This window comes from Spinacia oleracea, chromosome 2, assembly GCF_020520425.1.
Source record: "Spinacia oleracea cultivar Varoflay chromosome 2, BTI_SOV_V1, whole genome shotgun sequence".
Taxonomy (NCBI): Eukaryota; Viridiplantae; Streptophyta; class Magnoliopsida; order Caryophyllales; family Amaranthaceae; genus Spinacia; species Spinacia oleracea.
The window spans coordinates 97,050,321-97,069,105 of NC_079488.1; the positions used below are offsets into that span (position 1 = coordinate 97,050,321).

Consider the following 18,785-nt stretch of genomic DNA (forward strand, 5'->3'; position numbering starts at 1 on the left):
AAATCTTACCGGAACAGGAGGTAATAAGACATAAGGCAGGGTAACGGATATTAAGTAGTTGATCACCGTTGTCAAACTCAAACAGTTAAAAGTCAAATTAACAACCTCAAATTAGGGAGGGGTTGGTAACCTACTTCCTAGGCAACTGATAGATACTCATCCTTATTTTCTGCAACTCGCCTAGCTAGATCACTCCCTCAATCTTATTTTATACGGAGTACTTGTAAATGTCGTAATATCGAAAGTTGTCCAGTTTATAGCCTGGTCACATTTTGAACTCGTAATATTGAAAGTTACCCAATACATAACTGTGATTACTCAAACTTCCTGTCAATACTTGATCCATTGTTGGATTACATCAAGTTTTACTGTTTTAGACACACGTTTGTTTAAATAAGACTGTAGGAACAATTTCAACTGTATACTCAAAACAATCATAACGTGTAATACTCCTCTGTATGCTTGTTTTGTTTACTATGGAGTAACTACCATAGCACTCCGAAATAAAATTCAACTCAAGGTATTTCAATCACGTTGTTAAAATCCAATATTCCTTTCAATCCAGTGTTCATTCAAACTTTGTATCTAATTCAAAAAACCTCTATACGGGCTATCAACTAATACCCCTCACCATAAGTTGCCTCGTTTAATTATTAACGTCACTCGTTTTTAAGCTTTCTACACTCAACAAATTCTCATCGAACAAATAAACTCCCATCGTTGGTCCCACTCGTGACTGTTGTGTGCCCACAAGTGCCCAATCGACACTTGCATCTCTCTTGTTGCCTTTACACAAGAGCACCCCTTACATAAACCTTCACGAGCCCTTCGACTTTGTTATGCACAAGGCTTAACAAAAAAAAGAGAAATAAAACATTCCCCAAACACTGACTTTTATACTTCCTCCATCTCATATCTTTACTTACCTCGTTTGACAAAAGATTTTGTCAATGTCAGTTATTGGGATACAATGACTTCTGACTTGTTGAACATAACTCTGTTTAGCACCGAATAATATCATACTCAGTGCTTTCCTGAGATTCCATCTCACCTAAATCCAAAAAGGTTTACAGAAAGTTTCCACCAACATTTGACTATTATTAGAATGGAGAATCATGGTAGATTAAAAGTAGACTAAGTTTTTCAAAATGAAAAATGAAATCTCACTTTCTATAAATAACTTTTGACAGAAACTAAACATAAAACATAAAAGAAACCGGAAAAAAAAAACAAAATATGATTTATCCTTTGTATTAATTGATTAATTAATTTACATTGTAGCAACTAGAATTATACAAGTAATAAATTTGAATTCTATTCTCGCTTCTCCGATTCCGAGTAGCACATTTCAAAGAATCAGTAGCTAACCTCTCATCTGAACTTAAGCAATTAGTTTAGTATAGTAAATTGAATGAAATATTACACGGCTAAAGAATTACGGAGTAACTATACTATATTGAACCATATACAAAAAGTATGGCGACCAATATGAATACTAAGTTGAAGAATCGTAAGAATTTGTGTGAGTCAAAAATTTCAAGATAATATAAGCGTACCATTTCCGTGCATTGTATTTGTATCAGCCTCCTGACACATACAATCTGGCATAGGGAATGTGTAGAGTGATGCTGTAGGTTTTTTCATCTCGCGCCCCTTTGAATCACTACGATATAGCATATCCTGCATCTGGTACTGAAATGTTTCCCATCTGCATTAACATATTGTGTAACATGTAAGCAAGCTAACTAAACAAATGGTGCACCATGTGAATACTGTAAGAAGGTTCATCCCGCTAATCCTGTTTCAATACTGTAAGAAAGTCAACGCCTTCTTTTCTTGTATTATATTTCAAATATTCTTCTTAAACTCCACCATAGATTTAAGTGATTCGATTGTCACATACTATATTAATTGGATCATAATTTTCATAAATGAGTAATGCAAAATTACCTAACATCAGGGTTGTCAAACAATAGAACTAATTTCCTTTTGTCAGGTACTAATGTCTTGGAATGGCCTCCATAGATATAACGGCGATGACCCATCAAAAAGTGGGGGAAATTCCCTCCTTGAGTAGTGATGAATACCTCGCTGTGAAGGCAAACCGTATAATCAACTGCAGCCAACCTGGACAAGTGGCCCTGCAATCAAAATTGTCATGGCTATCAAATTGAAAATAGATTGAAAGAACAGTACCATGATAATGATCGTACCTGAAATGGAGCAAGTTCTTCTGCGGTTGCTAAAGTATCCTTGGTCTCCAAAAGTGGGAAAAGCTTTCTAAGGGGTGCCATGAATTTATCCGCTTTATAAATTGTCCCAGCAGCAACATACACTACTGTCGTATTGTCAAATCCCATACCTCTAAGCATCATACCTACCTGAGAGAAGAGAGTATTCACCAATCACCATTATATAAAGAAAACATTCATCTTTTGTCATTGAATTGTATCATAATTTCATACCTCTAATGGAGTTAGTGGGCATTTACCATCCCTTCTGATTGCACCAGGCCTTATGACTCGACCCCTTCTACGAAATTTTCCTCTCCAACCTTTTTCTCTAGCAATATCCATTTCATGCTTTTCCTCCTCTCCTCCGTCATACATACAGCAGGAAAATGCAACCATATCCTGGAAGAAGATAACTTTCAAAATCGTGCAGATATCTTTAATGTACAAATGCAGCTTGGCATATCAAAAGGCATAACTTCTCTTGACTGAAGTGACATCTTTAATGTCTATATCTTCTTACCTACCTTTTCAAAGCGTAGGTGCACCGAAACATACTTCCCCCCACTCCTTGAGCCTCTCTGAATCATTCTTTGAACCATGACCTCTGCTAGTGACCTTATAGGGTGAGAAAACCGCAGGGCTTCAAAATTTGCCAAGCATCGTAGCCCTTGAACTTCTGCAGGTACTGTGTTGGCCAATCTATTTGAAAATGGTGCTACACGTACAGCCCTGGAAATATGAACATGAATTCAGGCAATATATATGATAAAATAACTAAAGTCTTCACTCTTCAGTAATCTAGCAGAGCAGAATGTTCAGAGACCAGACCAGACCAGACCACTAGAGTAAAGAAATTCATACCCCAATGACAATAGTTTTGGTAGCACTTTTTGTAGGTAATATGTCGGACTTGACCAAGCTTTTAACCTCAAGTTCACAATGCTGCTAATATTATGGTTATACCGCTGGAGGATATCTTCTGGGAGCTGCCTTATTACATTCACCTTATTTCTAAGAGCATATATGAAGAAATCTTCATCGAATATTTCACCAAATTTGCTGAGATCAAAAAATAAAAATAATACATGAACATAATATAGACAAAAATCATTCCTGCTAAAATTGTGAACACATAGAGTACATACACAACATCTAAGGGGAAACTCCTAAGACGTGGAATAAAAAAATGATTGACACCTTCAGATGTCAGCACATCTCCAATAATTAGTAAGGCACTTCAAGATGGTACCTGGAATCTCGCCAAACGCTATTCAAATGAAATATTGGAATAACAAGAGTTGCATTCAACAGCCCAGCCACTGCTACAGCATCGCATATCTGAATTTTGAAATTACCATAAGAGAACTGCAACTAAAACTTTACTCACAAGATTCGAACTCAGTCACAGAAGAAAAAAAAAATTGTTCATTGACAAGAAAGAATCTTGATAACAGAACAGCTTTACAATATTTTACCTACCAAGAACCGTGAAAATGAAACATCTAGGAATCATCAAATCCTGCAACCTAATCAGTAACATGCAGTAAATAAGATATGACCTGAGTTCTGTTCTGAGAAAGGAAACCCTTATGTGGAAAATCATCACAACATAGGCCCCACCTCCAAGTGTCCATTCACTGGGTACATATACTTGACAAGCAAGGGGTTTCTATTGAAAACTAAGAGGTACTTATTTCCCTCTTCATACATTCACGGACTTTAAAGCGCTGAAAAGAAGGTCTAACATTTGACATCGTCTAAGGCTCTAAGCCCTAGAAAATAATATTAACAGCGTGATCCAATGCATACAAGTGCATAACTTTTTGTCTAAAAATGTGACTACGGCAGCTACAACATTTCTAAGGTTTGGGCTTCTTTAAATCTAAGGTCTAGATAGTCAGAACGAAACCCAGTTAGGTGAACCAAAGAGTTCTCCTGAAAGCCAAAGAGACCATTCCCATAGATATTTTAGAGTGATGTCCTAAACAAGTCTCCAAATCATGACTCATGGCCTTGCATGCAATGATTAACTGATCAAGAAGTCGTCTATGGTCTAGGTGTCCATTGGGCAAACCAAGGAGGCATTCCTCTACTATTCAAAAAAAATTAGCAACTGAGTTGTAGCCTTATAAAATCCTTGCTGGATGGTTTCAGGTTCCAATTTTTATTTTTATTTTTATTTTTTAAATTGCCAATGTGTTACTTGAACAACCCTTAGAGGCTATTGGTTACCAGAAAGCCTCCTCATTTCCAAAAATATCCCATCACTCCTACAAGAGTCAATCTAATGGACGGCAGTATTATCTTCAAAACTTTTAATATAAACTTCATGCTAAAATTTTGGATATGTGGTTTAGATAGATAATATAAATACGTGGAAGCACTAAGAACTTCGAAGGAGCTTCCCTCGAAATTCAATTAAAGGGACTTCCCTCGAAATTCACTCAAAGGGACTCCTCTCAAGATTCCACTAAAAGGTTCTAAAATTTCTCCAAAAATCATATAGGTATACATTATATCCTTAAGGATTTTAGGATATCAGGTGTATAATCATCTTTTGTCAGAAATAGCTAAACGTCTAAGACAAAAATTACTAATCCAGTAACCCTATAAAGATGTTTTAAAGAGTAGAAACTTCCATTTGGTTTCCTTCAAGATTTTCTGTGCAACCCAAGCGAATATCACAAGCACGTAAAACATTCAAATGGGCAATTTTAATATTAGATCTTGGCAAACCACGATGCAGACAGGAAGCTGCTATGTTACTTACTCTTCACTTTCACCCATGTTCTCATGTCTTGACACTTTTCATTTCGAACCAAAATTCCTAATGTTTGTAGAATGCTTTAGTCTAACACTTGGCCACATACTCATGTTGGATATTAGTAGCCAAACATGAGTTATGCAAGCCTGCCTATTACTCTAATTTAACAAGCATGGATTATTGCCTTTTGTCGGAGTAACTAATCAAATCTTATTTTGGTGTGACAAAAGATCCTAGCAGTTATTCCATGATCCACGGAGGGCTCTTTATAAAATTTCTAGTTCTCTATGCACGCGATGTGTGCTTGTAATTTTAAAATGCACACACAACAATACTTAATTGATTAATTATTTCTCCCCCTTTTTTATGATATTTTTTCCCAGTGCTAATATTTGATGATTTTGGTAAATATGTTTTAAATTGACTCACTTCTATATTTTGTAATATAAACTCTTTTCCTGTTTAATTTGTTTTTATTTTTCTGCGTTAAGTAAAAGATAAAGTAGACAATCACTTTTTTAACACGGCCACAAGCATTCCATCAATAATGGTCCCAATACTGTAAACAATTGTCTCCAAAATGGCTTTTGTTAGCAAGATCTAATATTAGAGTCACGTAGCTTGGGATTTTGTCAGTCCATTTAGGTTGAACGTTATGGGCATAAGCTGAACTCTTCAAAAATAGGCTTGCCAAAGGCAATTTCAGGGTCAATGCTGTCTTTTATCTGCGTTTTGTTAATAATCCCTGGTCAATTTCATGAGCCTCATAAGGATGTGTATTGTCCTAAGTTCATAAGGTTTCCCTCACATTCCTATAGATTTTCCACTGGTTTTTAAAAAAGGTCCCCAATGCATGAGCCCGTATTAGAGCAATTCATGGGCACATATTAGATGACGAGGTAGTGGTACTAGTTCATTGGGAAGGTTTTACGTCAATTGATGGGACTCATGCACATAAGCTATTGGGTCAACTTTCATTTACTTTGGAATCGCTACAACGTAGGTAGACTCAGAAAGTCACTTAAAGCCAAAACACTACCCTAGCTTTTCTAACAGTTAAAGTCTCTCAGATTGATTTTCGGCTTTTTCCATGGGATTACTTTGACTTTTTCAGTATGTACAACATACCCGGAGTTAAGCATACAGTTGGAGTCTAACGTTTGATATTCTTCACCTTTAAGGACCTTACATTTTTTTCACCTTTAAGGACCTCACTCTGTTTTTCATGTGAGTTAACCACCTTAAACCCAAGTTGTCATTTTCAACCAAAAAACTTCCAAAAGTTTTGAAGTTTTACTTTTCTAATGCAAAATAAAAAGAAACAAAAAATACATAAACCTTCAATTTCTTCATTTACGCACCCAACAAACACATTCAAAACAATAGTTAACATATGATCAGTCAAGGTGGTTTGTCATTGCCATCGCCATAGGCGAGCAATCACACTCGACATAACTCAATTAAGATTTAAGGATCTAAACATCATTTCCAAACTATATCATTCCAAATTTTTCTCTCTATCTTTTTTTTGACGTAAATTCTGCTATTAATGGTACACTTTGTGAGTAGGAAAGGGTAATCCAAATTAACGTAATAAAAGAGCATTAAATGATACTCCCTCCGTCCCACACTAATTGTTACACTTCTAAATTAGGAATGACTCAACAATTATTATATTGTCTCTCTCTTTCCAATAAATTTTTTTTGGTCCCCACACCCTTTCTCATTCAATTAAAAAAAAAAACCACTAACTCCTATCATATCTACTCCATGCATTTCTTTTTGTTCTTTACGTTTGGCTTTTTACACGTTTATTAACGACTAATTAATGTACATTGAGATTCCTCTATTTTTTTATTTAAACAAGGCAAATTACGTTTATTTATAATATTTTCACTTTTATCAAAATTCTAATATTGGAAAAATGAGAAAATTTTAATGTCCCAATGGAAAAGTGTGAAAGATTAAGTGACCCAATGAATTTAATTGGTTAAAATAATCATCGGATACAAATTTTGATAGAATATTAAAGCATTTATGTGATAATATAAAAGGAAATGTAAAGAACATTTTGAAACACCCATAAAGGAAAATGTAAAGAACAAAAAGAAACGGAGGGAGTATTTTTTGAATAACAATTGATAACCAATCAACCATTTATCACCTAAAACTTTGTGTAAAAATAAATGTAACAAGTAATGTGGGACGGAGTGAGTATCATATTTATTTCATATTGTTGAGTAAACCATGTTGGTGTGGAGACATAAATAGAAAAAAGGAAATTTTGTGGGGAACTAATTAATGTTGGTGTGGAGATGTAAATAGCATAAAGGAAATTTCGTGGGGAACTACTTAGTATGACACACTTCTACGAAAAAATCACCTTATAAGTATTTGGTTAAAAACAACTACCTTATTTCAATTTTTAATCTTTATAACATTACCTGATGATGGATTCCGTCATCTAACGATTTTTCTCCTTTATATTATTGTTACCCAGTTTTTCCAAAAACAATACAAAAGAATGAGTTATCTAATATTATACCTTGCATTTAGTGTAAAATTAAATTGCAAATACCTTAACAGGTTCATAATTTCAGCCCTGGCATATTTCTTTGTATAGAACGTTGTTGTGATAAAAATTAATAAAAAAATTTAAAATGTTAAACATACGTCTTTTATTAACTAGGGATCCAACACTTGAGTTAAGGGTATGGTTAACTTTATTTTAAAAGTGGAGTGAGGTCCTTAAAGGTGAAATAAACATACAAGGTCCTTAAAGGTGAAAAATCTCAAACGTTAGCCCCTAAACATATGCTTAACTCAACATACCCAATCGGATCTCTGACAAGCGTATGGAATCCTTACCCGACACCTTAATTTCCACTAGACACCTCAATCATTTTAAAATTAAATTCCAATTCTTTCTCCAATTTCCATTCACAAATTCGAACTTCCCTCTAAAATGGAGGAACGTGGCTGGTCTTGACAAGAGTTCAGACATAGTAAGACTTGTCCGCAATTCTAAATAATCAAGATGGAGGATTCCTTCTGACAACCTTTTCACATTTTAGTCATTCTTGCATAAGCTTCTATGTGCTTCCCTTTATCTTTTTGCATAAGCTTCGTTATATCTCCTTTCCTAAGTGTTATTTCTTGTGTTTCTTACCTCCATCCCTACCATGCAGCATATTCTCACATTTAATTTGGTCTTCTAGAAGTCTCTTGACAACAGAAAGCCTACCTAATAATCTGTCCTCATTTTTTACTTAAAACACGCAGATTTAACTTGTGTAATAAGAGAACTTAGCAAGCCACTGAAGTGTTGTGTCAAGGCTAAAGTAATATGCACTTGGAGAATTGTTTTCCACCTAAAACACAATTTCCTCTATAAACAGGCTTCTTTAAGGCAAATTCCTAGTAAGTGTTTAACAATGCACTAGCCTATCAAATGCATCCTGTCATTTATTTATACTGGCATTTTACTCCATTAAAAAAGTTTCAAACCGTCATTCATCGTCAATTCTGTAACAGACAAATTTATCTTCTATGTGTAGGAGCCATCAAAATTAATGAAAATTACAAAATGAGAAGCAGACGTACCGAGAGGCGTTGCTGATTAAGCCCACCATTTGCTTCAATTATGAAGTAGCCATTAGACTTTGGTAATTCTGAAACAAAAGTGTAAAAGAGGGACGGAGGTGTGTTAGGGACTCAAAAGCAGAAGAAGACAGACAAGGGGTGAACACTAAATAAACATTAGGATAACTCATTAGCTATTGGGAAAGGCAGTGGAAGTTTCCAAATACAGCAAATGCTGCACCAAAGGCATATTATTTCGTATTTGGTATTGAGGTACATGTAAGTAGAAAACGAGGATATCATCAAATTTAGATTCACGAGGACAGTTAAAATCAAACCTGTTTCAACAACACTGTTATTTGTGCAGGGTTTCCAGCCACGCTGATATCTTGAAGGCCACACTGTTGTCAACTGCATTATTTTAACGTAGAAGCTCAAATATAAGAAATGCATCAGAGACAAGAATCAAGGGCCTGAAGAAACAAATTGGAATATGCTGAATGGTAAAACAAAAATGTCCCTATTAACATTAATAATTCTGAGTTACTTGATCACAGTCGAAAACCACGAAAAATGAAATATAAAAACTTAAAAAGAATGCAATATGCAGTGATCAAGCAAAGTTAGACTTCTATAACCATAAATGATAAATCATATTATTGACAACTTACTTAGTTAGATATGTTAAAACTAAGGGTCAACCTTCAAAACCATCTCATGAGTGACATTTCATCACTCGCTGGTCTCTCCAGGCAGTAAAGAGACAATCTGGCATGTGCTCCACTGCATTGCCCACATGATCCTCCCAAATACACAAGCTAAAGAAGGAAGTCAATAGTCAGTACATGCCCCTCACGGTACTAATGTTGTTGACAAACTATTGTCAAGGCATTGTCAGCATTTTAATTTGTCTATAACAGATTTTTTTTAATCAAATGATACAGTTGTTGTTCAGAAGTAAGTTGTTCAATTCACACATCAGTAAACCATCAATCAAATTCAATGGAGAATTTTCCTCTAGATAAGTTCCCTAACCTAAACCTTAGCCTGACGAGAAACTACAACAATGAAAACTTTCAATCATTATCCTATAATAGTTAACACTTAAAGTACTTAGCTTGGTCAATCGAATCTTTGTGACCCTATTTAATAGATAAACCATTGGAGCAACAGGAGCAAAGACTTGAATACTTATCGTAATTCTTCTCTTCGTAATATATGTTTGTCATAGCACATGAGAAATGCAGCAGCATGTATATCAACCCCTCGAGGAATAATAAAGATTTTTTCTCTTTCCAAGGAGTATCAAAGAAGAGGGAATCTCCTAGCATAAAGATTTAGTTTACTCAATTTTGCTCATTTGATACGCTCATTTGATACCAAGTGTGATGTCTTATCTAGAGTAGTAATCTCAGCAATTCTCGGTGCAGGTCAGGGCGTTCAACTATTAAGACATAACCAATAAGTCCAATATTAACTGTTTAAATCCACAGAACTCGAATACTGCAGCACACTTGGAGAGGACTAAAAGTCATACGTGCGCAAGAGACTACCAGTATCATTCCCAAGCATTCATTATCAGGTCCATCCTCCTTCCTTTCTACACACTCTAAGAGAATGTTCAATGGTACATGGCTCTTCAAAGGTCTCTATCCCTAAGATATCCTCAAAATACCTACTCAGCAAATTCCAACAATAGTGAGTGTCTCTCCTGGAGATCTACCCATGTGTGGACCAAAGAATGTTGGAGAATCATGTCCCTCATGGACATTGGATACATGCCACAAAGTTTGAGATAGCCATGGAGAGCTACTCAAGAGTCATATTGATGCGGTAGAGTTGGCTCTTAATTTTCTCTCTCCATCAAGAGCCACTTGGCGAGTTAAAGAGCCCCATAAACTCTTTGTCAACCCCTCCAGCATTCCTAACTTGATCACCAATTTGTGTTCTACTGATAGTCAATAAAGATCAGCAATTCCCCGAGACGAACATCAACGTTAGCCTACTGTTTTGACTAGGAATTCCCGTGTACATAGCCTCATAGAGAAGTTGTTTCTTATTTAATCTGATATGCAAAGACTATCTACTAGTTTAGAACAAATATGAGGTATATGCATATAATTAGTCCCTTTAACTTCATTATTTTAATCCAAATGCCAAAAACTATTGAAGTTATTAGAAATGGACCAAGTATTTAGTAGGACTATATGAAAGATAGCTAAATAAACTCATAATGTCAGCCGTTATAGGCCAAAAATGTATCTGTATAACATCAGCCCGTCAGGTGTTATTGTGCAATGACACCTGAAGCTCGGTCCAAGTAACATAACCCTCTCCATGACAAATACAGTAATACTCCGTCATATATGCATACAAACAAGAAGGCGAAGTCTAATACGGCACTGCCTTCGCTATAATTCGATGTAAGATGAGAGTAACTTCTTAACTTTCTTGGGCGTAACTTTAGATTAGTGTGAGCCACTCTCACCCAAAATTTGCTCCAACTAATAGTAGTACTTCATATTGCTTAACGCCTTAACAGGTTACTACCAACCTAGCTAAAAGCTAACTAGTAATTACACAAACTATCTCAGCAATAAAATGTACTAATTCCATTAAAAACAAAATTTTGAAATGCAAAATTAAGGCAATGAGAAGAGAACATACAGCATTAGAGGAGTGATTTCCCTGATCAGCTTGTAGAAAAGGCCAAAGCCTCTCAAAAACCTCAGGACTTCTGTACAAAGATCCCGGTAATCGAGGTTCATCAAGAACAAACCCACCACTTAACTCAATATTCCCCTTTCCTTTCTTAAACCCAATAATTCTCTCTCCTCCCCCAACTTTATTCTCCAAACTCAAAGACCCCATGTACAACAACATCCCAGTAATATACAGCAATGGTGCAAACAACAACACCCCTTTTCTCCTAAAAACCGCCGCAATAACAATGCATACCAACCGTTCGACGAAATTCCCCAGCTTCATCGACCCCCCTCCTCCTCCCCTTCCGATTCCCGGGCTGGAGATCAGCCCATTGGGCTTCATTCGGGACGGCCGGAATCGGGGGGACGACGGGGGAGAAGAAGACGGCGATGATGGGTTGAAATTCGGCCCAAGACGGCTGTAACCGTGCATCAAATCAGGAAAAGATCGTAACTTTTTACCTTTTTTGGGTGAATGATGGAATACCCAGAAAGATTAAGAGGGTAACAAGCTGGTAATTAAGAGGATTAGCATAATTTCATCACTGAATCGTGAATGAGATGTTGATCAGTGATTGAAGTGAGAGAAAATGAAGGTGAGTGGCTATGGCGTTTAACAGGAGAGAGAGAGAGTGAGAGTGGGAGTAAGAGTGGGAAAAGGGGGTGAAGAAAAGAGATACAGCGTGTGGGTCCCAGCCCACCGACGAGGCAAGTGGAAGTTCAAAGGTAAAAAAAATTAAGATTACGACAACATGTAACAAACCATGTTGGATTTTCTTTGATTAAGATCCTTAATTTGTGATTTAGGGAAAGGATTAATTATTTTGTTCAAATGAATAGCTTTTGGATATTATTAACATGATTGATTATTTGGGTGTTTTTGTGGTCAACACATTCAAATATAGTGTTTTGTAGTTGGTAGAGTTTGTTTCTTGCCTGTGATGTAACATCTCATGTAATGTGTATGGTTGTTTTAATGACGATGATAAGTAATTAAGTTATCCTTAAAACATATAGTATGGAAAAAGGTCACTAGGGTGAATCAATGGATGACTAATTAATTTAGTTCGTTAATGGTTTAAGCTGATAAATCGTACCTAAGAACTGAGATCGAACCTTACCTACAACATTTTCCCTTAAATGCTCACTCCGATCCACACCAAAAGAAACTGAGATTGAATAACAAATCCATGTGGATAAGACTTTTAATTACTTAATTACTTCTATTGTTTATAGGCTTCATTAACGGTAATTTTTTTCATCGCAGCACAACAACATGGGAGCATGTGAGGTATTATGATCAATCATTCAATGAAATGTACTTATATTGTTGGGGTTGTTTAATTTTATTACTGTGATCTGCAACATCTGCTAGTTTGCTGGAGTATAGAGTACTTATATGTAAATTAACTGTTTTTACAATGGTGATCATGCCATGTTCATTATGCAGAGGTCTTTAATACATTTGTGATGTGTCAATGTTTTTTAGTTGCTTTGTATTTATAACAACTCAAATCTTAAAACATCGTCGAACATATAACTAATTGTTAGACCACATAATATGTCCCATATCTATTATTCAACCAACATATTAATAGGCATGATTTGACAGTCAAGTAAGTGTAAGATAATATGGTAAGAGTCTAGTTGGTTCGACCTTAGTACAATAATGTTTCACTCATAGATATCTTCTAATGACCCTGACTCACTAGTGTTGTTATAAAATATTGAGAAGCTCTGAGGAAAAAAAAAAGTTGTTGTGTGAACCACAAGAGATAAATGGTGGAGGGATATCCAAACACACATATCTTTAAAAGGTCACACAAGGTCTATTTAGACTTTAGACCGATCACCCTGACGGAAAATTATTCCTGCGTGGACATGATCCACAATAATATTAGTGTGAACCCAAAATCAATAGTTTTCTCTAGCACATTTTTACACTCATAGTGATATTTATTGTTCATATAGTAACTATAATCAATTAAATACCAAAATTCTCAGACATAGTAACCATTTTTTGAAACATAGTAACCCTATGTTTTTAAAAGCGAATTGTGGCTAAAATCACATTATTCAAGCACAACATGTATCAACGACACTAATTTGATTTTTTTCCATAATAATCCTAATAAAATGCCAAAATAAATTAGGAACAAATTGTTGCCTTTATTTCAAGGCATGGTCCACGATAAATTTAGTGTGGATCAAGTCCATTGAAGAATTGGTGGAAAATTTTATAGTGTATTTTGAGTTTTACCCCCCCCCCCCCCAAAATTTTAAATTAATTGTGTAAATCTTATATTTCTTATACTTGCTTAATTCTTCTATTGACCCTCTTAGTTATACGAAGTATATATGGTTCAAGACTCCGTCCTATTTGTTATACTTGCTTAAGTTTAGACTCTAAAATTTTTATGTTTTCCAATCCAATTTAATCGACTTCAATATATTTGAATTACGCCAATTAAATTTAATCAATTCAGATAACACAAATTCTTATTTACAAGGGTTGTACAATAAATATTGTACATCGGAGTAAAAGTTAACTCAAAATGCTTAAAACTTAACGTTATATATGTAAAAGTTATCTTTGTATAGTGATAAATTTTTTCATTTTAATAAAACTTATTTCTTCAAAATTACTAATAATGTATAAAATTAATCATTTAACCTTTAAAATGTTTATTTATCAACTTTTTTTTTACTAATATAAAATAAAAGTAAATCAAAACTAAGTTAAAGTTACAAAAAAAATGGGTAAAAATTACCTTGGTATACAATAAATTTATTGTACACCTTATGCGCCCAAGACTTTTTGTTCAAATAAATTTAGTCACGTTCAGATCTCATCCTTTATCAACAACTCGCCCTTATGGTGTTGACCTTAATTTAACTCTAGAGATGGAAACAAATTGCAACAAGTAGTTTATTTTTGCGCCAAACTCCAACTGGCAAAGGGGAAAAAAAAGAAAAAAAAATCTATTCAGAGGATTCACAGTCGCTTACGATTAACGGTTACAAAATTATTTTTTGGCATTTTTTTTATCCATAATTACAAATATTCTCATATACTTCCCATCTTTCACTTTTCAGATTCAATTCAGACTAAAATCCGTTCTGGAAAATTTCATATTTCGTCCATAAATCAAACAATCACCGCTCCACTTACAGTGAGTAATCCTTCCTATCTTTCTTTTTTGTCTATAAATTTTTCATTTGATTATAAACTGTTTCAATTTGTTCTGTAAATGCGAAATCTTTGAATAAATATTGGTTTCACTAAATTTTTGGGAGACCTAATTCTGAATTTGAAATTGACATGAATTATAAAGGGATTGCGCTAAATCCCAATTCCCATCTTTGATTTTTCGCCCACATTAATTTTGCAGGTCAGACTTTGGTATAATTATTGATGTGGATGAGGTATTTGAATTACAGAACATTTTGATTGATTTTCAACTGGGTTTTGGTTCTGAAATTTATGCTGGTTTTGTGAATTTGAAGATTACATGACTAGAAAGTTTGGTGGTTATATTGGGTATAACGTGTAAGATAATGTTTGCATCAACTATGTTACTCAGACTCGGGTATGAAGGTTGGACATGTCCCTTTTGCTTTCATTCGTTTTATCAAGCAAAAGGGAAAGAAGTCATATCAATGTCTATGTGTATTGGGGATTTTTTGAAAAAGTGTCATGTTATATCATTTTTTTGAAAAGGTGTCATATGTTATATCATTTTCTTCTCAAATCATGTCTTTTATTATTTCAGGTGAAGGGTGTTGCAGATGTGATTACATTTATATTTTAGGTGTGTAAACAATCCAGTGGCACTACAACTTTTCTCGAAGAGGGGAGCTCCTTAGAGAGAACTGCAGATATTTTTTACTATGATCATTGATCAAAGATGATCATTTGTTAAGGAACAATAAAATATACGAAGTCTAATCCAATGCAGGATTTAGCAGGTAAATTTACCTTATTAATTTGGAAAATTTTCTATGCCTAAATGTAGTACAGTATGAAGAAAAGGCTTGGATTACTTTTTTCTTTGCCAGCCTTTGTTTTGAGGAAAATATATATATTCACTGGAATGACTCTATAAGGCTGTATTGCCTGCATATGTTACTCAGACTCAGGTATGGTACTCCTACATCCTAGGTTTTCTGATTTTTCCAAGGATGACACTCGTGTTCTACTTGAGTACGACCTAGACAAGGAAAGGTAGATGAAGGTCTGAATAGCATAGGCTGGCATTACGCAATATTTTCCTCTACATTTCATTCCTCTAGGTCTTAAAGCCTGTTCATGAAAATAGTGTGCGTACTTATTCAAAGGCGTCATGAAGTTTTTCCCATTTTAAAAAGAAATTCTGAGAAATAATACTTATTTGCTTTTCTGTCTGCCTATGTTGGTGGTAATGTGTTTTTAAGTAGTTGCTATACATTGCAGATATTGAGTACCCAATCTTGAGTAGAGTCAGAACACAGGTTGAGGTATTACCAATTCTAAGGCTTACACGGAAACGATGGTGGATGTTTGTGGCAATCAATATTGCCTTTGTTGTTTTAGGGCAAACTGGAGCTGTTCTGCTAGGCAGATTTTATTATGCTGAAGGTGGATCAAGCATGTTTTTGGCCACTATTGTACAAACTGCAGGGTTTCCCATACTTTTTATTCCACTGATCCTTATTCCTTTACCGGCATGTTCTTCACCTCCACCCGATCCACATACGAAGACACACATTGCCTTGATCTATCTTTCTCTCGGTGTACTTCTTGCTGGTAACAATTTACTTTATTCTGTGGGACTTTTATTTCTCTCAGCCTCTAGCTATTCCCTCATCTGTGCAACACAACTAGCTTTCAACGCAGTATTCTCGTACTTTCTCAATCATCAAAAGTTCACCCCTTTAATCTTGAACTCGGTGGTGATTCTCTCGTTTTCTGCATCTCTACTAGCTGTGAATGGTGATTCTGACTCACCAGCAGGGGTATCCAAACTGGAATATGCTATTGGTTTTTTATGCACTCTTGGTGCCTCAGCTGTGTATGCACTTCTCCTGTCTCTGATGCAGCTTTCCTTTCAGAAAGTGTTAAAATCTGACAGTTTTGCTTTAGTTATGAAGATGCAAATCTACACTTCGTTGGTAGCAACAATAGTTTCAACAGGTGGACTTTTTGTAAGCGGACAATGGAGGACTTTACAGAGAGAGATGGAAAATTTCAACAGTGGACCTGCTTCGTACTTGATGACCTTGGTTTGGACTGCTATATCTTGGCAAATTTGTTCTGTGGGTGTAGTGGGATTGATTTTTTTGGTGTCTTCTCTCTTCTCAAATGTCATTAGTACAGTAGCTCTTACTGCTGCTCCTATTGCTTCTCTCATAGTTTTCCATGAATCAATGAATGGCGCAAAGGCAATCGCGATGCTTCTGGCATTATGGGGTTTTGCTTCTTACTTATTTCAGAATTATTTGGATGATAGTAGAACTATGGAACACCCTAGATCCATGGAAACAGACAGCACTCCCAGCAGTGTCAATGAGATCCGCAAAGAGTCTTCCTGTATTGTGTCTTTAGCAGTAAGTTAGCACTCACAACATTCTTTCAGATTTACTCCCTCTGTTTAACAATCTCATTCTTTTACTCCGTAATTACTATCTTTATGTATTCTTCTGAATGTTGTAATGAAACAGAGCGAGTATATTCAACGACCAGTTTGTATTAATCCCTAAGGGTGCCCTCCATTGTTGTATCTGTAGCAGAAGTGAACTAGTGGTTATATTCATTTCATTTAATTGTAGATTCAACATTTGATTGTATGTATTGTTCACTACTGTCATTTTTAAACGATAATGTAAAGCATTTGCTGTTGTTTTGTGATGACTTATGAGTGGGATGCCGGAATATTCACCCCAAGGTCACAGGCTATAACACCAATACAAATTATGGTAGATTAACAGTCGATATGTAGCGAGTTTCAACTGTCAAAAATGAATTATTATTCCAAATTCTCTACATATCTTGTTAAGAACAGCAAAAGGCTCCTAGAATTTGTTCATTCGCGCATATTAAAAAAAATATGAACAGAAAAAAAAAGAACCAAAAGAGTTAGTTAGAAGACAAATAAATGAAGAAAAGGACAAACAAGAGGTCTTTGAATCGTATCTAAACCACAAAGTTTTAAGTATTGCAGAACCTCAAAAAAATGAAGAAGGCTATAGGATTGATTTTGTATCAAGACACCTAAAATCTATGGCCTATACGGCATCTCCTCCATCTCCAGTGTCTCTCTTCCTCGGTAACAAAGATGGCTATCCAATATGGAAGAAGCAATTTAGTAGTATCCTGATACAAACCACAGTAGCTCGGAGAAAAAAACACGCAAAACTGTGTGTTTTTGCCACGACACAAGATGCAGGAAGTCAGAAAAAGGCAGGTCCTGATGCAGATACAAGGATTCATTGGGAGAATGAAGATGAAGGGTGGATTGGAGGTAGCAGTTCAAAGCCCAAAGAAGATGAGCTTAGAGCTGAAGCTGAGAAGAAGAATTTAATGGGTGATAAATTTGCCGAGCTTCTCAACTCTAGTGATTCTCATTATCAGTAAGTTTCATATTCTCATAATCATTAATCATTTGTCATGTTTATGTTTATGTTTATGTTTATGTTTATGTTTATGTTTATGTTAATGGTAATTAAGTATGAATTAATTAATCAGGTTCTTAGGGGTACTACCAGATGCTGATCTAGAAGAGATAAAAGCAGCATATAGAAGATTATCAAAGGAATACCACCCAGATACAACTTCACTCCCACTGAAAACAGCATCAGAGCAGTTCATGAGACTTAGAGAAATCTACAATGTTTTGAGTGATGATGAAAGCAGGAGATTTTATGATTGGACATTGGCTCAAGAGGTAGCAAGTCGTCAAGCTGAAAAGATGAAGATCAAGTTTGAAGATCCATATGAACAGGATATTATGAATTATGAACCAGTCCCAGATATGGTGGATAGGCTTGGTGGAAGGAACCTTGACTTAAGTGATCAAGCAATGTCTGCGCTTACTTTTGATGCTGCCATACTTGTCTTCTCAATTTGTTGCATCATTTATGCTATATTCTTTAAAGAGTATTGATATATTACATATATGTTGCTACATCAGTCAGTATATATAGGCTAATGTTGAAACTACCACAGTTTTTTTGTTTGTTTAATGAAGTTTATAGAATTGTACAAAAATGTAACAAGTAAATCTTAGTTCTGATCTTTTTACGCCAAGAGAATGTAGCATAAGTGGTTGTTCAATTAGATGTTGAAATTCTTCTAAACAAATTTCCTTAGGATGTTACCTCCCTTGAAAATTGCCACAAGTTGTTTGACCTATTTGGTCCCTCCAATTAAATTCAATATGGGTGGCTTGTGTTAAACTAATTCTATTTCTTTTAACCTTTAACCAAAACGTACAACCCGGGTTCGTTTGGTATCACTGCCAG

General features: G+C 35.2%; 3 protein-coding genes across 5 annotated transcripts; 2 read left to right on the forward strand and 1 right to left on the reverse strand.

Moving 5' to 3' along the window:
* Positions 1-1,222: 1,222 nt before the first annotated feature.
* LOC110787622 (O-fucosyltransferase 9) lies at positions 1,223-11,933 on the reverse strand. The gene is made up of 10 exons (XM_021992251.2): positions 11,248-11,933; positions 8,919-8,991; positions 8,602-8,669; positions 3,484-3,572; positions 3,096-3,293; positions 2,759-2,963; positions 2,466-2,633; positions 2,214-2,381; positions 1,951-2,141; positions 1,223-1,708 (listed from the first exon to the last, which is right to left on the reverse strand). Exons 1-10 carry the CDS (start codon positions 11,716-11,718, stop codon positions 1,537-1,539), a joined length of 1,803 nt encoding a protein of 600 aa, XP_021847943.1. The 5' UTR covers positions 11,719-11,933; the 3' UTR covers positions 1,223-1,536.
* A 2,225-nt stretch (positions 11,934-14,158) lies between these two features.
* On the forward strand, positions 14,159-17,172 carry LOC110787623 (probable purine permease 11). Of its 3 annotated transcripts, XM_056837412.1 has the most exons (5): positions 14,159-14,302; positions 14,382-14,458; positions 14,678-14,711; positions 15,059-15,254; positions 15,739-17,172. In XM_056837412.1, the coding sequence occupies exons 4-5, from the start codon at positions 15,239-15,241 to the stop codon at positions 16,878-16,880; spliced, it is 1,158 nt and encodes a 385-aa protein (XP_056693390.1). In that variant the 5' UTR covers positions 14,159-14,302; positions 14,382-14,458; positions 14,678-14,711; positions 15,059-15,238; the 3' UTR covers positions 16,881-17,172. The 3 variants fall into 3 exon arrangements, with proteins under 3 accessions (XP_056693390.1, XP_021847944.1, XP_056693389.1); XM_021992252.2 differs by lacking the exon at positions 14,678-14,711; XM_056837411.1 differs by lacking the exon at positions 14,678-14,711 and having other exon boundaries at positions 14,185-14,458.
* Positions 17,173-17,471: 299 nt separating this feature from the next.
* Positions 17,472-18,602, forward strand: LOC110787589 (NAD(P)H-quinone oxidoreductase subunit T, chloroplastic). Its single transcript, XM_021992217.2, has 2 exons — positions 17,472-17,894; positions 18,010-18,602. Exons 1-2 carry the CDS (start codon positions 17,545-17,547, stop codon positions 18,425-18,427), a joined length of 768 nt encoding a protein of 255 aa, XP_021847909.1. The 5' UTR covers positions 17,472-17,544; the 3' UTR covers positions 18,428-18,602.
* The last annotated feature ends 183 nt before the right edge of the window (positions 18,603-18,785 follow it).